Here is a 15,507-nt window from a genome sequence, read left to right as displayed (position 1 = left end):
ATGTATGCAAGATTTCAGACGACCATCTGATAATATGTATATTATATTATTATATTAATTAATTAAATTTTGTTTTCATTATACGAATTTAGAAAGCCTATAAATTTCTGAATAATTGAACAATTTCTGTTCCTTTTGAATGACTGAATAACTGAACAAGTTCATCTGCTCAAATTACAGAGCTATTCTTGACTAAGAAATATTCATTGCGAATGCTAAAGTGTAAGAAGAAGAATTTGTTTACATATATTTTATTTCATAAGATGACACAAACAGAGACCTCGAATTGCGAAGATTGTTCAGAAGTGGTTGAATTACCAGATCAACTTATGGGTATATTCAAAGCACTTGCCGAAAATGCAAATATTATTTTTAAGTCTCAACAAATTGACGATCCGGAGTTAAATTTGGAAGAAAAGCAACAAATTGCGCAAGATGCATTTCAGAAAAGTCGTGAACATTTTTTAATACGATTTGGCAGCTACCTAACCGAGCAACAATTAAGCGATTTTCAGACTGTGGGTGTAACAGAACCCATCAAACCCAATGAGAATCTTCAAGAAATTTGTCTGCTGCTCGATGATTTTAAAAGGAAGCTGGTATCACGAGGCGTTTGCATCAAGAATAGGAGATACCATGCCATGCAGCAGCTGTTGCAGCAGGGCGAATACTTCAGCGAGCACGAAATGATGCAGCGTGCACCGGAGCTCTACCAGGAACTGGTCGGCCAATACCTAACGGAACAGGAGAAGAAACAACGAGACAGTTACGATGTAAGGAACACAAGCTTCTCAGGCATATTAATGCATACGTTGGAACAGAAACAGCGCGAGGAACTGCTGCAGCAAAAGGTTGACATCAACACAGAGATGCATGAGCCGCCCACAGCGAACGTGGAGTGTGAAGTACCCGCCGCATGTCGCCAGCAATGGGGAGGCTTCGAAGACGACGAGCCCGTGGCCTGCTCCTCAAGTCGAAATACTCAATCCCCTTTAGCTCCAAACAATCATATTGTAACGGCGGAGTATTATAATCCAGGTGAAAGGGAGCTGCTGCGCAACGAGTTTATGGGATTAATGAAGGAACGCTTTCTCAGTGGCCAGGACACAGACTTCGATTACACAGCCGTCGATGATAACGCTCAGCTGGATGATCTAAAACAAATCGAAAGAGACGAAGAGGATGCCTACTTTGAGTCCAGTGACGGAGAGGATCCCGTTGCAGCTGCTGCTGCTGCTGCTGACGATACTGTACTGGATGAGGGCGAGGATGATCTGGAAGTTTACATGCGACATCTAAATCAACATCACAGCTTGCAGCATTAGTTTGTTTTTATTTTAGCTTTTATCCTAGCATTAGAAAGTGTACACAAAGTGTAGGTTTACTTTAAACTTAAGATGATGGATATGTTCCAGATCAATCGAATGGGACAATATCGCACTTAATTATATAAAATACATGCAGATCAGTGGTTATTATCTGGGTCTGCCACGACTGCGTGGAAAACCGCGTCCTCGCCCCCGGACCTTACTATTTGGCGGCGGACTCTTTGGTCGCAGCATCTCGATACGGCTGGTGCAGCCCGTGGCGGTGCCATCCGCAAAATAGGACTGATATTGCTCGGCGTTGAAATTGGAATTCGTCAATTCGGGTCCGACGGTTAGCCAGCCGGGCCGTATGCTCGAATCGCGGCCAAACAAATGTAAACGTCGACGACCCAGGCAAAAGTGTTCAATGATATGAAAGATTTCGATGGGTTTCTCAAAGCTACCGAATTCCTCCTCCTCGGATATAATCAGATCAATGTCCACATTGGCGTGTATAAAGTTGCCATCGCTGGAGCGTCGAACAGTACCCTTGATGCCCATCAGGCAGTGTTCCTTGGTGCGTTGGAATACCGATTTGGGTATGGCTTGCTTGGAGTGACCAGGTTTATTGATGTTGGTGCGTATCCAGCAGATGTCCTCGCAGCGACGAAAGCCCCACTTCTTTAAGCAATTCCGACCCTGATCCAAGCCCTCCGATGAGCCACACCACAGAAAGACAAACGAACGGTGTTCAGCTATTTCGCCAACATCCAAATCTATATATATATATATAGAAAGAATATTATATAAATCTCTAAAAGATTCAAGTGTGCAGCTCACTTAGTATTTCATCCCAGTTCCAGAAGACCCGTGGTGCTCCGCCCACTGTCGCTACAGCGGGTGCCGCTCGAGCATATTCCTCAAGCGGTGGCTCGATGAGAATAACGTCAAATTTACTGCCCAATGTTTTTAGATCCAACGTCTTAAGATCTGCTTTCAGATACATGGGCGCCGATGCAGTGTCCTGGATTAGTTTATCTTTAAGCTTAATCAGCTCACGCAGTTTCGGATATTCCTCGAAGCGATCGGCCAGTCCGACGTCGCGTATAAAATTCTGTGGCCTTTGACCAGTGTCCACAAAATGCTGGCAGTAATCATTGTGCGGATTGGAAGACTGAGTACCTTTCAGAAAGGTTGAGGAATCTCTGTATATGATCTCGCTCGGTGTTTTCTTGGAGGACGAAGCACCGTTGCCGGAGCCTTCCTCCTCATCCCTTTGACCAGAAGCATTGAGCTGCCGGCTTCCACTGACGCCGGCATAATTATTGCTATCTTCTGCATTACCCAGCACCTTTTTCAGCTCATCAACACTAGACAAGCCCAGCTATACAGTTTTAATAAATTAGGCATTTAAAAAATTCATGAAAAAAATCCGAGGTTGAAAATTTACGCCTACTCACCGTTTGGGCCAGCAGCAGTCTACGTTTACGCGAACGCTCTTGTGAGCTCTTCAATACATCACTCATTACAAACAGTGCTGCAGCGGCACACGAAAATAAATTAATGCTTAATTTAAATTAAAAATAAAGACAAATAAAAATTAGTCGACCAACGCGTCTCGACAACGCGAATAGTTGACGGTGGAGATGTACGCGGCACAAGATTAGCACGAGCACGCATAGCAATGTTCAGCACGCACCACCACTAGTTCATATCAATATATAGAAAAAGAAGCACAACGACAGTCTGGCAACGCCACTGTCTCTGCTACCATTCACAATCAGCTGCTACAAAAAACTTTTTGTTCTACATTAAACGCGAGCGCTGTAATTTTGGCTTGGAATTAGTGAAAAAATTTTAACGCAAAAATATATCAAAATGAAGCTGCTGCACAAGACAATCTTGTGCACGCTTATAGCGATGGTCGGCTGCCTTATATTTGTCGCCGCACAGAGTAAGCAACAGAAGGTATGTACACAACGCCCGCCTATGGGCCACGTCACATCGAATTGTATACCGGTTCCGGTTCCGATTCTAGCTTGCCGGCAAGCCTCTTTGAAATGATTGTAAACACTAATTGTTTTTTGAATTGCAGTCGGGTCTGTCTCTGTCGGAGAAGGTTCAGAATCTGGTGGATATGAACATGAAGAAGCCCCTGTTGCGTTTTAATGGAGCCAAATTCCGCGAGTATGTGAAAAATACGCCGCGCAACTACTCAATGATTGTGATGCTCACGGCGCTGGCGCCTTCGCGGCAATGCCAAATTTGTCGCCATGCCCATGACGAGTTTAGTATTGTGGCTAACTCGTATCGTTTCTCGCCAATCTACTCCAATAAGCTGTTCTTCGCAATGGTCGATTTCGATGACGGTTCGGATGTCTTTCAAATGTTGCGTCTTAATACCGCGCCGGTGTTTATGCATTTCCCCGCCAAGGGCAAACCAAAGGGTGCGGATACTATGGATATTCATCGTGTAGGCTTTGCTGCCGATTCAATTGCCAAATTTGTGGCCGAACGTACAGACATCACAATACGCGTATTCCGTCCTCCCAACTATTCCGGCACAGTTGCCATGATTACTCTGGTTGCCCTCGTGGGCAGTTTTTTGTACATACGCCGAAACAACCTGGAATTTTTGTACAACAAAAATTTATGGGGTGCTGTGGCGTTGTTCTTCTGTTTCGCCATGATCTCGGGTCAAATGTGGAATCACATACGTGGACCACCGCTGGTGCATAAGACACAAAATGGAGGCGTCGCCTACATACATGGTTCATCGCAGGGCCAGCTGGTCGTGGAGACGTACATTGTAATGTTTTTGAGTGAGTGTTGATTGGGTGCGATTAGTATCGATTGTCTTCTATTTACTGCCTCTCTTCGTCTTTGCAGATGCTATGATTGTGCTGGGCATGATTCTGTTGATCGAATCCGGCACCCCAAAGGCTCACAATCGTAATCGCATGATGGCGATGGCTGGTCTAGTGCTTTTAACGGTATTTTTCTCATTTCTGCTTTCCGTATTCCGTTCCAAGGCGCAAGGTTATCCATATAGGTAAGTCTCTCTTTCTCTCTGATCATAATTACGAAGATCATTATTCTGGCATTTTTCGTTTGCAGCTTCTTGTTTAAGTAAAAATTGAAGCCCCAAATGAGGTTATTAACGTTTTATAAATAGTTCAAATTCCAAAACAAAAATAAAAACCACACAAAGATCACTAAAAACACGTTTAATAAATAAACCAAACGACCTATACGAGGTCAAAGTGGAACGTTAATGTTTAATGTATAATAAATTAAAAATGATTCGTAATTAATTTTACAGCAAGAATGGTATGATGGCATGTCGCCTCTTGGGGTAGTCCTTGAAGTTCTCTTTGTACCATTGATGGGTGAGCAGGGCATTGATCGTCTGATTGCTGGCCACCCAGATGAAGATCAGTTTCCAAGTGATGATTGGTGTAAAAAGATCCGCGAGACAGTAGTACATGACCACTTCGAAGAACATGTGGGGAGAAGATATCCAATTGAACCAACCGCCCTTGGGCATCAAGTGCTCCTCGGTTTGCACGGCGCCCGTCTTGGCATTCTTGCGCAGATTCACAAGCAACATATTGCTTGAATATTGTTGAAGCCATGCGAAGAGGAAGACGAGCACATAGGCTGTTTGGAGCAGACTGATCTTAGAGAGCGTAAAGGGTGATGGCTTTGACCCCCTCACAAAGCCAGCCGTGTTGGCCAGCAGAGCGACAATGGCTCCGAAATAATGTATAAAACCCACGGCATAGTGTGACAGATTCATCTTACTGCGCTTGGAGAAGATCTGCACAAAGTTCGTCTCGTAGAAGCGACGCACGCACTGCAAACTAAGCAGCGAAGTGCCTATCAGAGCGGTGTTGGAGTCCACTTGCACCTGGCGCTGACTGCGACCACCACACATGAAGTCCAGAAAGCGAAGCACATACTCCGGCGCTGTTGCTTGATTCCAAATGGCGCTGGTGATTAGATAGAGCGCCAATAGCGACCAGCCGAAGGCAAATACATAAAAGTGGCTAAACCAGGCCTTGGGAACTTCCAAGTAATTCACCAGAGTATCCGTTTCGCCCTTGTGACTATGTTTGCCATAACGAAATGATTGACGTATGCTATTTGGCAGGTGGGATTCCACAAGGGTCATCAAACTGCCCAGCAAAACGATCGTGATAATAAAAATTATGAAAATCGCTTGAATTAGATTGATTTTGTACTGATCTATTAGCTCCTCCAGGGAGCCAATTAATGCCAACACCATTTTAAACAGCACGTAATAATTTGATGTAATATATTTATAGGAATAAGGCCACGACTTTCACCGCAAGCAAATTGTTTATCAGTTGAACTACTAAACTCTGTGCTGCAATGTGAATGGCAAATGTGCTGTCTGTCTGGCAGAGCTGAGTTAGAGCGCGGCTTTCAAATGTGTTAATTGTGTGTATGGCACAGCCGTCTAAAACTAACAATATAAGTTGGCATTGTTCATAATAGTGATGTATACCAAATAATTGAATTCTCTTATTAATTTCCATAGTATGACAATTCCATAACTAAGATTAATAAATAGCATTATGAGAAATGTTAATTTTTCACTGTGAATGGCAATTATACATGACTACTGCACTGAATTGGGCGCGTATTTCAAAAAATAAAAAAAAGTCCAACGTGCTTTCAAGTAATTGAGCTATCCATCAAACTTGTTATTTATTTGAAACAGAGCTAAAAATTAAACTAAATTTGCTACGCATACTGTAAGATAATTGATATATATGCATTATTCGATGCAGTTGTGATAAATGGACAACTTGTGATATATACGTGAATTGTGCTCCAAATGGCAATTGTAGTTGATTTCTCGTTGTGTATTGCTTTTTGATTTATGGGCAGCGCCTTTAGCAATAGAGCACGCGCGGCGATGTTTGTCAAATGTCCACGCCATTGCGACCCAAAGTGCCGCCCTTATACGGCGGAGGCTTGGGGCGGGCGTATATGCCCGAGGCACCTGTATCCAGCTGATATAAACTATTGTTTGGACTGCAATTAAGTGTCATTGATGATACATCAATACTAAAGGTATTTAAAGTTACAAACCTTTGTGAACGCATGCTGGTGTTGTCGAGTAGAAAATTGGGATCCTTCAGGCTCTTCAGCGTTGTCACCGGCTGCATGGGCTTTGTGTCTGAGCACTGAACCATTTGCACAGTGGAGGACATGGGATATTCTATGTGGACTGAGCTGTAAGGGAGGTGATAGTTAATATTAGTGTATTAATATTTTAAAATTTAAATAGACTATATATTCAACACAAATGACCTGCCCTCATCAACATCCGAATCGTTGGGCGCTGCAGCACAAGTCTCTTCGCATATATTAAAGATATTTGCAAAAAATAACTCTGATTGCGGATCGTAACTGAAGAGAAAATCAACAAAAATAAGAAAAAGTAAATTATATAGAAAAGAGATAAATGAGCTATTAAATAAAATATATAAAATATAAACTGTGGAAAAAGTAAAAACTAAAATGCAAAATTTATGTTTTAATGTATATGTATGTATATACATTATACATTATTAAAAATCTAAAATATGTTTTATATGTTTTGTTTTGATAACAAATTTGATAAATCTTATTGAATATATGCTACTTTACCCTCAAGACTCACAATTTTTGATGCTGAAAGCAGAGTACGGCGGACAATATGCCCACGAGGACAGCAAAGATCATCCCGGGAATGGCAAAGGCGAAGGCAAATTCATCAATGTAATTGCGGATGGGCACATCTTCGCGCGGTATGCCTAGCCAGCGCTCCTGTTCCCGTTGCAGCTGCTGATGCCGATGCTCCTTGAGCTGCTCTTTGACACGCCCATGATTGTTGTGGTAGAGCACCTCGGTGGGTGACTCGATGCCCACCATCTTAAAGGCGCACCAATCCAGCTTAAAGCCGACGTTTTCGAAAATCTTTTGCACTGATGTTCGTTTGTACGTGCAGGAGGGTAGCTTATACAGTGGGCGAACTTCCTCCTGAAGCTCCTTGAGACGCGGCGAGAACTGAGCAAAGCTGCCCACGTGTACAATGACGCTGCAATGGGTGGAATAGTGAAATTATTTAAATAAAGTGGTCCAAATTCGACTACTCTTCGAACTCACCCCTCCCGCTGCTGTGGTCGCAGGGGTAGACGACCGCCCATATTAATGGCAGACTCCATGAAAACCACACTCAAGTCGTCTTTGCTATCCGGCCAGAGGTCCTTGCGGAATATGTTGCGCAAGTTCTCCACACGTCCCGGATCCATCAAGTGCACCCAATTCAAATTATCTATTTTCATTTGCACCACATTGGGCGTTATGAACTTATGGGCCACAAACATCGAAATAACCAGTTGGCGAGTTTCATAATTTTGCCTATTTAATGCGATCACGTCGAGATTCAGGGTCTTCCCAGCAGCCGGAACGGGGGGCGTGCCGTAGAGGAAGCCCGCATGATATTCATGGCTATACATATAACGCATCCAGCTGGGCAAATCGGGATAGTGTTGAAGCGAGGGTCTATAGCGAAATTGTTCGCTTATTACTTGATGGGTCCAATTGAAGAGCTGCGGCTCGATTTTGAACGTAAAAAGTTCGCCTACATTTGCCTGTAAATGTAGGTTAAATACGCTGCTGCTAGCTACACCCAAACAGCCCACAAATACTAATAGCAAATGCATTTTTTGTTTTAAATTTAATTTCACTAGCACAATTTACATTAGCATTTTGTTAAACAAACGGTGCAGAAAAATTGGTCAAGTGTGTATCTAGCTGGTAGCTGGCTCACAGCGCAGGCGCAGTAAATAGCAGCAAATATAAACATCAAAACACCTGTTGCGCTAAGTCAGTTAATAATACTAAAATTTTACATAATAACATCAATACAAGAACACCCGTCGAAATCAATAATAAAATTAAGCTCACAGCAGCTTAGTTTCAAATCTAACGAAATATTTCATTATAGTAATTATCTGGCAGCACTATTTAAAAAGATATCGAATTCCATACTTTTATATCAATTGATATAATTATTAATTATTTTTATTGATCAAAGTATTTATGTACTGAAAAATTATAAAAACATATTATTAGAGCTAGCTCTGAATAATTTTCATTTGCAATTTAAGCGCAGATTTTTCGTAGCTTACAGTCTGGCAGCACTATAAGTATCGATACCGTGTGATTCGATAGCCTTTGTTGACGGTCGTATAAGTGTTATCAGCTGCCGCTAACGCAAAGTTGGCACAAAATACGTGGCTTTTTATCCGTATTTTTGCGGTAATTCAAAAAGTTATGATCTACCATAGATAGCCATTCGTTTAATTGACATAACTAGATAACAATATGTTGATCCTATTGCTGCAAGTGGGCTGCTATCTGTTGGCCGGTGTTGGTGCAGCTGCCTTGTTGGTATGTGAATATTTACGAGATTGATGATCGACGTATGGTTTATATCTCTTTTTTGTTTTGTGCAGGCAATATTGGTTGCGTTGTACAAATCCAAACCTTATCCTCTTATAACGCGCCACAAGGACGAGAAATTCTTTTTGGATACTGACACAATTAAAACTGTTGAATTTCCCAGTTTGGATGACTCGCCCACCTTGGAGCTGAGTGTCATTGTGCCGGCTTACAATGAGGAGCAGCGATGTTGGTTTGCCCATTTTCGATAAAAGTTTGTCGTGACTAATTATCTCATTATCTTTTTTTGTTAGTGCCCGCCATGCTAGACGAGTGCATGGCATATCTAGCACAGAAGACGGAAAAGCAGCTGGATTTCAGCTACGAGGTAATTGTGGTTAGCGATGGCAGCAGTGATTCAACGGTCTCGGTAGCTCTAGAATACTCAAAGAAATATGGTGCAAATAAGTTTCGTGTGCTGGAGCTGGTGGAGAATCGTGGCAAGGGTGGAGCCGTGCGGCTAGGCATGCTAAGTGCACGTGGTCGACAGCTGCTTTTTGCGGATGCCGACGGTGCAACCAAATTTGAAGACTATGAGAAACTAGCTGAGGCCTTGGCTAGCCTAGCTCCGGAGTGGAGGCACGATGGTATAGCCATTGGTTCTAGAGCTCACCTAGAAGATGAGTCAATTGCCAAGCGCAGCTTTTTTCGGTAAGCCAATGAGGAACAACTTTTGGATTCCATTAATATATTTTATTTAATTCATTTTGTAGTACAATATTGATGCATGGCTTCCATACGCTTGTCTGGATATTTGCGGTGCGATCTGTGCGGGACACCCAGTGCGGATTTAAGCTATTCACCCGTGCCACAGCCCGCAAACTGTTCAATAGCTTGCACGTCGAACGCTGGGCATTCGATGTGGAGCTGCTCTACCTGGCTGAACGTCTCCAGTTGCCCATGACGGAGGTTGCGGTACGGTGGACAGAAATTGATGGCTCGAAATTATCGCCTTTTTGGTCGTGGCTGCAAATGGGCATCGATTTATTTATGATCTGGCTGCGATACATGGTGGGCGCTTGGCGTATTGTCGCTAGCGAGAAGAAGAAGAACTAGGTGTTAAAATATCGAAATAATTGCTAAGTGCGCGCATTTAAATTGTAATTGTTTTTGTTCTCTACTAACTTAAACTACTAAACATACAACACGTTAACTAGACATCTAGACATCTAAAAAGCTTATTAAATTAAGTGCACAGTATTCGAAAAGTTTGCATTTGATTTTTAACTGAATTATTTATTAAAACTGTAACCGTGGGCAAAAAAGTTTTGTAATAATATGAAATTATTATATATCAGACAGTCTTATAGTTTTTATTGATTATTTATATTTCTCACTGCATTTCAATACTAGCCAAACTTAGTGATTTCAATATTTATTTATATTTGGCAATTTAAAAATTTTGAAAACGTCGCGATCGATAATTGAATGCATCACTTATGTGTCTAATGTGGTGGTCATTCGATTGCACTCGTTTAACAAAGCATCGATATCAGATAGCAGTACAGGTTCCATCGTATATCAATTAATCGATAGCCGTTTCAAAGTTACGTCGCGTCGGCGCATTCACAACACATAACAGAACAACAGCGCGCTTAAAATTAATAATTAATATTAATATTACAAATTTTGAAACTTTTAAACGCGGCTACTTCAGTACAGTTCAGGTCAAGCTGAAGTATTAAAATGTACTTGCTCTGAATATTCTGCATATCAAAAAGCCGCCTGTTGCGCCTGTGTTTCTGTGTGTTTATGTGTGAAGTCCTCATATGTTTGAGCGCGTGTGAGTGTGTGTGAGCACAGCTGAGCCTTCTCCGCGGAATTGTTTATAATATATTTTTTTTGCCCGCTACTTGGGCCGAGCAGTATGCAAATGGTGTCAAAGCCGGTCGAGTCGCAGTCATTGTTATCGCCGCCGTTGTGGAGCGTGCGCGACGCTTAAACGAAAGTGATTTGTTGTTATTAATTTCGTTTGTTGAATGCGCTTCGATCGGTCATTGCTTCAATTGCTCAATCAACGGCACTTGTGGTAAGTTTGGCACACATATTGACTCCTCTTGCCCCCTCCCACTCCCGTTGGTGTCTCACTCGCAGCTCGAATTACATTTATTTTCTTTGTTCTTGTTTAATTTTTATTGAATTTGCTTTATCACCATAAATAATATGGGAGTCGAGCTGCATGCAAAATCAAAATACACAAAACCAACTAGAATTTACAGTTGCGCTTGCTGATAAGACCACCCCCCCCCCCCCTCGCAAACCAATAAGAACACATACTTATACATACATATGCCAATCAGACCATGCTTTGTCACTTGCCTTCGAGTAGTTGCTTTTTTCCTCGTCTCATATTTGCGTTTTCTTTCCGCTGCAAACCCGTTTTTTGGTTGCGTTTTGTTAAAAAATTCTTTCAAAGGTCGCGCAGAGCGTCAAACGCCAACGCAACACCCGCCCCCGTTAAATGCTATGAAAAAAGTTGCGAGTATCAACAGAAAAATCAAAACTATTGCAAAATAAAAATTTAAATAAAAAATAAAAAAATAAGAAAATTATTAATAAGCAAGAGAGGCATGAAAATTAAACGCAGCTATTTGCGTGGCGAAATTCAAACATTGTCGTCTGCAGCTAAATCTTTCCTGTCTGTGTGCGCGTGCGTGCATGTGTGTGTGCCAGGGCCATGACCACGCCCGCTTTTGCCAAAACGCGTTGACTCTTGTCTGTTGTTGTCTGCGGCTGCCTGTGCCGTTGCCATTGCTGCTGCTGCTGCTGCTGCTGCGCTGCTATCCCAAGTCCAGGCGACGTCGCTGTCGGCGTCTGCGTTTGCTTCTTCGCCTGTGCCTGTTCATGCCTGAGGCCAAGATTTATGCGATTTTTGCGCCGTCGCCGTGGCCGCCGTTGCAATCATTTAGCATTGCCTACTCTAGAATACCCTGTAATTTTTGAAAAGCAGTGGCTATGTATTGCTAAATGGCTAGTTTTTTTTTTTTTTTTTTTTTTTTTTTTTTGGTAGAATTTGAATGTTAGTTGATCAAGGGGATTTGATGTCTAATTAACTAAAATATTTGTAGATAATAGTAAATATACTATCATATTATTAAAATATTTTTTTTTGTATAGGGCATGATTCTGTTATTGCTTTAGTGCTGAGCAAATCCTATATGGCTGAGCCTCTCAACGCTCTGCTTGATTAAAGTGCCACGCATGAACGATATGTAAACGCGGCTTGTGGGCGGGGCAGTGTGAGAGAGGCGCAGGCGTTGTAGTTATTGTTGCTGCATCATTGTTGCTGTTGTTGTTGTAGCTGTAGATATGCATTTGTCGCTTTTGTTTGTTGATTTCCATGCGCAGCCGCAAGTTGCTTTTGTTGTTGTTGAAGTGCGATAATTCCATAGCTCCACATATCATGTGTGTCTGTGTGTGTGTGTGTATGTGTTTATATGTATACAATTTAGCCAATGCAAGTGCTGTCACTATAAATGGGGTATATTGAAATCATGCTAAAACATGTAACAAACAAAAGAAATGCATTTTTCTTATCTTATCTTTGAAAACATATAAACATTTATAATGAAGATTATTAATTAAGCTTTTGTGCGTTATACATATACATATATCATATTGGTATATTAATATTATTAGCATATAGCTGAGTTGTTGGAAATGTTAAATACTCTATGGTTGATATGTACAGAGATATGATTTGGAATAATTTAAGGCTCAAATTTTTAACTTTTGGAAGTATATAGATAGATATGCATGGGTTCAAAGCTGTACCCAAGGTATTAATACATAAATACTTAAATTCATACATATCTCTTTAATTTGGCATATAATATTATAATCCATTCTGCAGTATATCGATAACTTGTTTCTCTAAAACTAGTTTTTAGTTTGGTGTTAATCTTATATATGTATTTGGGTAGTCGCTTATGATGGGAAATGGAACAGTTTGTGACAATGTCTGCATATGAGCCATGCAACAACTCAATTGAAGCTATCTCTCGTATATCATTCTTTTGCTTAGATATGCAGTTTTGCATCACAAAAATCTTTAATTTGAATGAATCATTTCTGAACGAATCATTTGAATCAATTTACTCGTGAATCAACTAATTCGGCAGTTTGTTCGAATAACTATTCGTATTAATCAGATATTCCTTTACATACTTGTTCTCGATTAACACCTGAAAATGTGTAATATATCTCATATGTTTTCTTTAACTGTGTAATTGCTCTTCAATTATTGAACAATTCAATGGAACTATTGCTTGTAAATCCCTTCAATCAAACCATTAAAGTCATTTACTAATCATCTAAATGCACTAATGTGCAGGGCGTCTATAAGTCTTACTAATTCTATATACATACATTCATATTGGCATATGTATGTATGTATTCGCAACTTGGAACTGAGCCCAACGAGCCGTTTGTTTGCGCACACGCTTCGTTGGCAAGAACTGTTGGACTGGTCAAGCGATGATCAGCTTACACTGGGCTAATCCTTTAATCAGTTCTCCGCACAGGCTGCAACTGGTTTTCATTCGGCGTCAAGGTCAGTTGAAACAACGAGTATATGCACTAAATATATACATTTGTATATCTATATATATGTGTGTTTATTATAGTACATAGAGATACTCCACTGTCTAGCCGGTCGGCTTATTAATTGGCCATTTAATCGCTCGATTTGGTCCAGCTGAAAGCCTCTCTTTGTCTGTCGGTTCTTGGCTGGATCTCTGATTGATGCCTGTTGGTGTAACGCCCACTGCAATTAGCCGGGCTACTCAATTTGGCCACGGTCAATGGCATACGGTTCGCACGCCCACAGATCGTGTTTTTGTGTTTGTTTTGTTTTGCTTAACTGATTTATGTGACGAGGCGTTGTCGCTTGTAAACCAAACAATTTTTGGCCATAATATTACCATGTCTTTATGGCTTACTGATTTTGCAACTCTGTTTTTTTTTTACAGATACTCCTCTGTTTCTTTCTTCTCCTCTGTCCTCTCTCTCTCTCTTCTGTCTGTCAACCACGATGTTGAGCAGCAAAATGCAGCGCAGCTCCCATGGCAGCATGAAATCGTCGCTGTCGCTGCGCTCCAGCAGCAAATCCTTTCAGGCCAAAATGGATAAGATGTCGGAGCATCTGTACGATATTGTCAAGAGTGGCTCCATGGTGAAACGGGCCCAGAACAAGAAGCGTTTCACTCCAGTCAACTATAAACATCGCTGGTTCGAACTGACGAAGCGCACCTTCTGCTACTACGATGTCGAAAATGTTGAGGTGAGTGGAGGATCGAAAATATTTAGATATATGCCCAAGTTCTCTCCTTCTATATAGTCATATATTAGTATACAAAATATTAGATTGTGTAGTTAGAATGATTGGCAAATTGGATATATTTCTCCATGGAATTACATATCTTGATCAAAGTATGAAAGCGTCCAATATTCTAAATGAATCTACTACATATATTTGATACCTTCTATAGTGAAAATCGTATAGACCGGTATATTATAGACCTAACGATAAATTAGCTAATGTGCAGGATCAACTATCTATTTAAACTCTCTCCTTTGCCTTAGCTTAGCTTGTAGGGTATATTAGAGTTGAGCAAGTTTTGTGCATTTTGTAGCATTATCATTATTTACAAAATATTTTAGAAATATTTCTAGAGAGGCTAGTAGATTAACATTATAAGCGCAGTTGCTTAAACTTTTTTTTTTTTACAGGATACATTAAAGTCGACCAATCACCTCATAGCCTTTCTATACAAACTCTTTTAAGTTCCAGCAACACTCTCTCAACTTTTGCATAGTTTGCTGGGTATGGTAAAGTCGAGCTATCATTAGAGTTAGAATTAGTTTAAGTTTATATCAAAATGATATGGATATACTGTCTCGATACGTAGTTTGTAGGGTAAGTTAAAAACGGGCAAAAAATTAAAAATATGCCCTCAATCTACAGTAAATTTCTTATAGAAAATTATCTTGATATTCGCTGGGCTTCCTTTGTTTAGCTCAGGCAAGGGCGCAGACGGAAGGGGGGTTGGGGGTTGGGGGCTGGGGCGATGTTGGACTAGCCATTATTCATGTTTAAGTGGGTGTCTCGGCTTGTTGTCATGACTTCGTCATTTATTGCGTCGCTATTGCAGCACACCCAATTGTATTGCGTTGCAAATTGGGTGGGTAGGGGTAGCACATGTGTAGGCGTGTGAGTGTGCGTGTGTGTGTGTAGGGATGTTTGGGTGCGTGCGCTTTATTGTGAATGGGAGCACAGCTGCCCGAGCGGTCGCTTCGCTTGCGTTTCGTTTCAAAACAAATGCGAGACTCGGGCAGTCGGCGCATTTCGTATCCTGCTTCGTGCTTCCTGCTGTCCTTCCAGTCTCCAAGGGGACCTTTGTGGTTGGGCATCAAACACACCCTGCCGCTCGGCCAGCTGTTCGGTGTGCTTCCAGTGCCGGCAAATCGAGACGAACGCTGAGACACACCCCCTTTCAGCGGTCGTGTAGAGTTGAAACGCCGTTTCGTCGAGCGCAATTCCAATTGGAAAACGCGACAGCCGCGCCAGCATATCCTCACGAAGTTCACTAACTCCTGGACGCTGGAGTTTTTGGTTTTGCCTCGTCGCGTGCGGAAGTGTCCTTTTAAATAGTTTCCTTCTCTTGATTTGCAAAAAAAG

The 15,507-nt window shown here is 41.5% G+C and overlaps 7 protein-coding genes across 9 annotated transcripts in view; 4 read left to right on the top strand and 3 right to left on the bottom strand.

Annotated features, from left to right (window-relative positions):
- Positions 1–174: 174 nt before the first annotated feature.
- On the top strand, positions 175–1,465 carry LOC108611674 (coiled-coil domain-containing protein 97). Its single transcript, XM_018004433.2, has one exon. It carries the CDS (start codon positions 213–215, stop codon positions 1,323–1,325), a length of 1,113 nt encoding a protein of 370 aa, XP_017859922.2. The 5' UTR covers positions 175–212; the 3' UTR covers positions 1,326–1,465.
- On the bottom strand, positions 1,314–2,979 carry Mettl14 (methyltransferase like 14). The gene is made up of 3 exons (XM_018004432.2): positions 2,768–2,979; positions 2,148–2,691; positions 1,314–2,083 (listed from the first exon to the last, which is right to left on the bottom strand). The coding sequence occupies exons 1-3, from the start codon at positions 2,831–2,833 to the stop codon at positions 1,476–1,478; spliced, it is 1,218 nt and encodes a 405-aa protein (XP_017859921.1). The 5' UTR covers positions 2,834–2,979; the 3' UTR covers positions 1,314–1,475.
- Positions 2,980–3,137: 158 nt separating this feature from the next.
- Ostgamma (oligosaccharide transferase gamma subunit) lies at positions 3,138–4,582 on the top strand. Its single transcript, XM_018004434.2, has 4 exons — positions 3,138–3,275; positions 3,403–4,129; positions 4,197–4,359; positions 4,425–4,582. Exons 1-4 carry the CDS (start codon positions 3,186–3,188, stop codon positions 4,438–4,440), a joined length of 996 nt encoding a protein of 331 aa, XP_017859923.1. The 5' UTR covers positions 3,138–3,185; the 3' UTR covers positions 4,441–4,582.
- On the bottom strand, positions 4,520–5,730 carry LOC108611676 (polyprenal reductase). Its single transcript, XM_018004435.2, has one exon. The coding sequence runs from the start codon at positions 5,593–5,595 to the stop codon at positions 4,624–4,626; it is 972 nt and encodes a 323-aa protein (XP_017859924.1). The 5' UTR covers positions 5,596–5,730; the 3' UTR covers positions 4,520–4,623.
- A 276-nt stretch (positions 5,731–6,006) lies between these two features.
- On the bottom strand, positions 6,007–8,173 carry Scgalpha (sarcoglycan alpha). Of its 3 annotated transcripts, none has more exons than XR_016269062.1 (5): positions 7,488–8,173; positions 7,003–7,419; positions 6,655–6,749; positions 6,429–6,572; positions 6,007–6,371 (listed from the first exon to the last, which is right to left on the bottom strand). XR_016269062.1 is itself a non-coding variant. In XM_018003671.2 (5 exons), the coding sequence occupies exons 1-5, from the start codon at positions 8,045–8,047 to the stop codon at positions 6,260–6,262; spliced, it is 1,332 nt and encodes a 443-aa protein (XP_017859160.1). In that variant the 5' UTR covers positions 8,048–8,170; the 3' UTR covers positions 6,007–6,259. The 3 variants fall into 3 exon arrangements, 2 of the variants coding, with proteins under 2 accessions (XP_017859160.1, XP_017859161.1); XM_018003671.2 differs by having other exon boundaries at positions 6,651–6,749; positions 7,488–8,170; XM_018003672.2 differs by lacking the exon at positions 6,655–6,749 and having other exon boundaries at positions 7,488–8,169.
- A 363-nt stretch (positions 8,174–8,536) lies between these two features.
- Positions 8,537–10,127, top strand: wol (Dolichyl-phosphate beta-glucosyltransferase wollknaeuel). Its single transcript, XM_018003673.2, has 4 exons — positions 8,537–8,777; positions 8,843–9,017; positions 9,083–9,479; positions 9,542–10,127. The coding sequence occupies exons 1-4, from the start codon at positions 8,712–8,714 to the stop codon at positions 9,882–9,884; spliced, it is 981 nt and encodes a 326-aa protein (XP_017859162.1). The 5' UTR covers positions 8,537–8,711; the 3' UTR covers positions 9,885–10,127.
- A 231-nt stretch (positions 10,128–10,358) lies between these two features.
- Positions 10,359–15,507, top strand: part of Btk (tyrosine-protein kinase Btk29A) — a 62,116-nt gene continuing 56,967 nt past the window's right edge. The window contains exons 1-2 of the mRNA XM_018003668.2: positions 10,359–10,857; positions 13,799–14,109. Coding sequence (XP_017859157.1) covers positions 13,861–14,109 — 249 coding nt within the window. The 5' untranslated portion in view covers positions 10,359–10,857; positions 13,799–13,860. The remainder of the gene's footprint in view (positions 10,858–13,798; positions 14,110–15,507) is intronic.

This window comes from Drosophila arizonae, chromosome 3 (assembly GCF_054131065.1).
Source record: "Drosophila arizonae isolate 15081-1271.41 chromosome 3, UAZ_ARI_1.0, whole genome shotgun sequence".
Taxonomy (NCBI): domain Eukaryota; kingdom Metazoa; phylum Arthropoda; class Insecta; order Diptera; family Drosophilidae; genus Drosophila; species Drosophila arizonae.
Note: the sequence above shows the minus strand (reverse complement) of the source record. Positions and strands in the feature narration are given on the sequence as shown.

What these genes read in the sequence shown, in the direction of transcription:
- LOC108611674 (XM_018004433.2), top strand. Translation starts at nt 213, where the DNA reads ATGCTAAAGTGTAAGAAGAAGAATTTGTTTACATATATTTTATTTCAT.
- Mettl14 (XM_018004432.2), bottom strand. Translation starts at nt 2,833, where the DNA reads ATGAGTGATGTATTGAAGAGCTCACAAGAGCGTTCGCGTAAACGTAGA. An exon ending in GACTGCTGCTGGCCCAAACG is followed by an intron (nt 2,692 to 2,767) that starts GTGAGTAGGCGT and finishes AAAACTGTATAG; the next exon opens with CTGGGCTTGTCTAGTGTTGA. An exon ending in GAACTGGGATGAAATACTAA is followed by an intron (nt 2,084 to 2,147) that starts GTGAGCTGCACA and finishes ATATATATATAG; the next exon opens with ATTTGGATGTTGGCGAAATA.
- Ostgamma (XM_018004434.2), top strand. Translation starts at nt 3,186, where the DNA reads ATGAAGCTGCTGCACAAGACAATCTTGTGCACGCTTATAGCGATGGTC. An exon ending in CACAGAGTAAGCAACAGAAG is followed by an intron (nt 3,276 to 3,402) that starts GTATGTACACAA and finishes TTTGAATTGCAG; the next exon opens with TCGGGTCTGTCTCTGTCGGA. An exon ending in GTACATTGTAATGTTTTTGA is followed by an intron (nt 4,130 to 4,196) that starts GTGAGTGTTGAT and finishes TCGTCTTTGCAG; the next exon opens with ATGCTATGATTGTGCTGGGC.
- LOC108611676 (XM_018004435.2), bottom strand. Translation starts at nt 5,595, where the DNA reads ATGGTGTTGGCATTAATTGGCTCCCTGGAGGAGCTAATAGATCAGTAC.
- Scgalpha (XM_018003671.2), bottom strand. Translation starts at nt 8,047, where the DNA reads ATGCATTTGCTATTAGTATTTGTGGGCTGTTTGGGTGTAGCTAGCAGC. An exon ending in CGACCACAGCAGCGGGAGGG is followed by an intron (nt 7,420 to 7,487) that starts GTGAGTTCGAAG and finishes CACCCATTGCAG; the next exon opens with CGTCATTGTACACGTGGGCA. An exon ending in TGCTTTCAGCATCAAAAATT is followed by an intron (nt 6,750 to 7,002) that starts GTGAGTCTTGAG and finishes TTTTCTCTTCAG; the next exon opens with TTACGATCCGCAATCAGAGT.
- wol (XM_018003673.2), top strand. Translation starts at nt 8,712, where the DNA reads ATGTTGATCCTATTGCTGCAAGTGGGCTGCTATCTGTTGGCCGGTGTT. An exon ending in TTGGTGCAGCTGCCTTGTTG is followed by an intron (nt 8,778 to 8,842) that starts GTATGTGAATAT and finishes TGTTTTGTGCAG; the next exon opens with GCAATATTGGTTGCGTTGTA. An exon ending in GCCAAGCGCAGCTTTTTTCG is followed by an intron (nt 9,480 to 9,541) that starts GTAAGCCAATGA and finishes TTCATTTTGTAG; the next exon opens with TACAATATTGATGCATGGCT.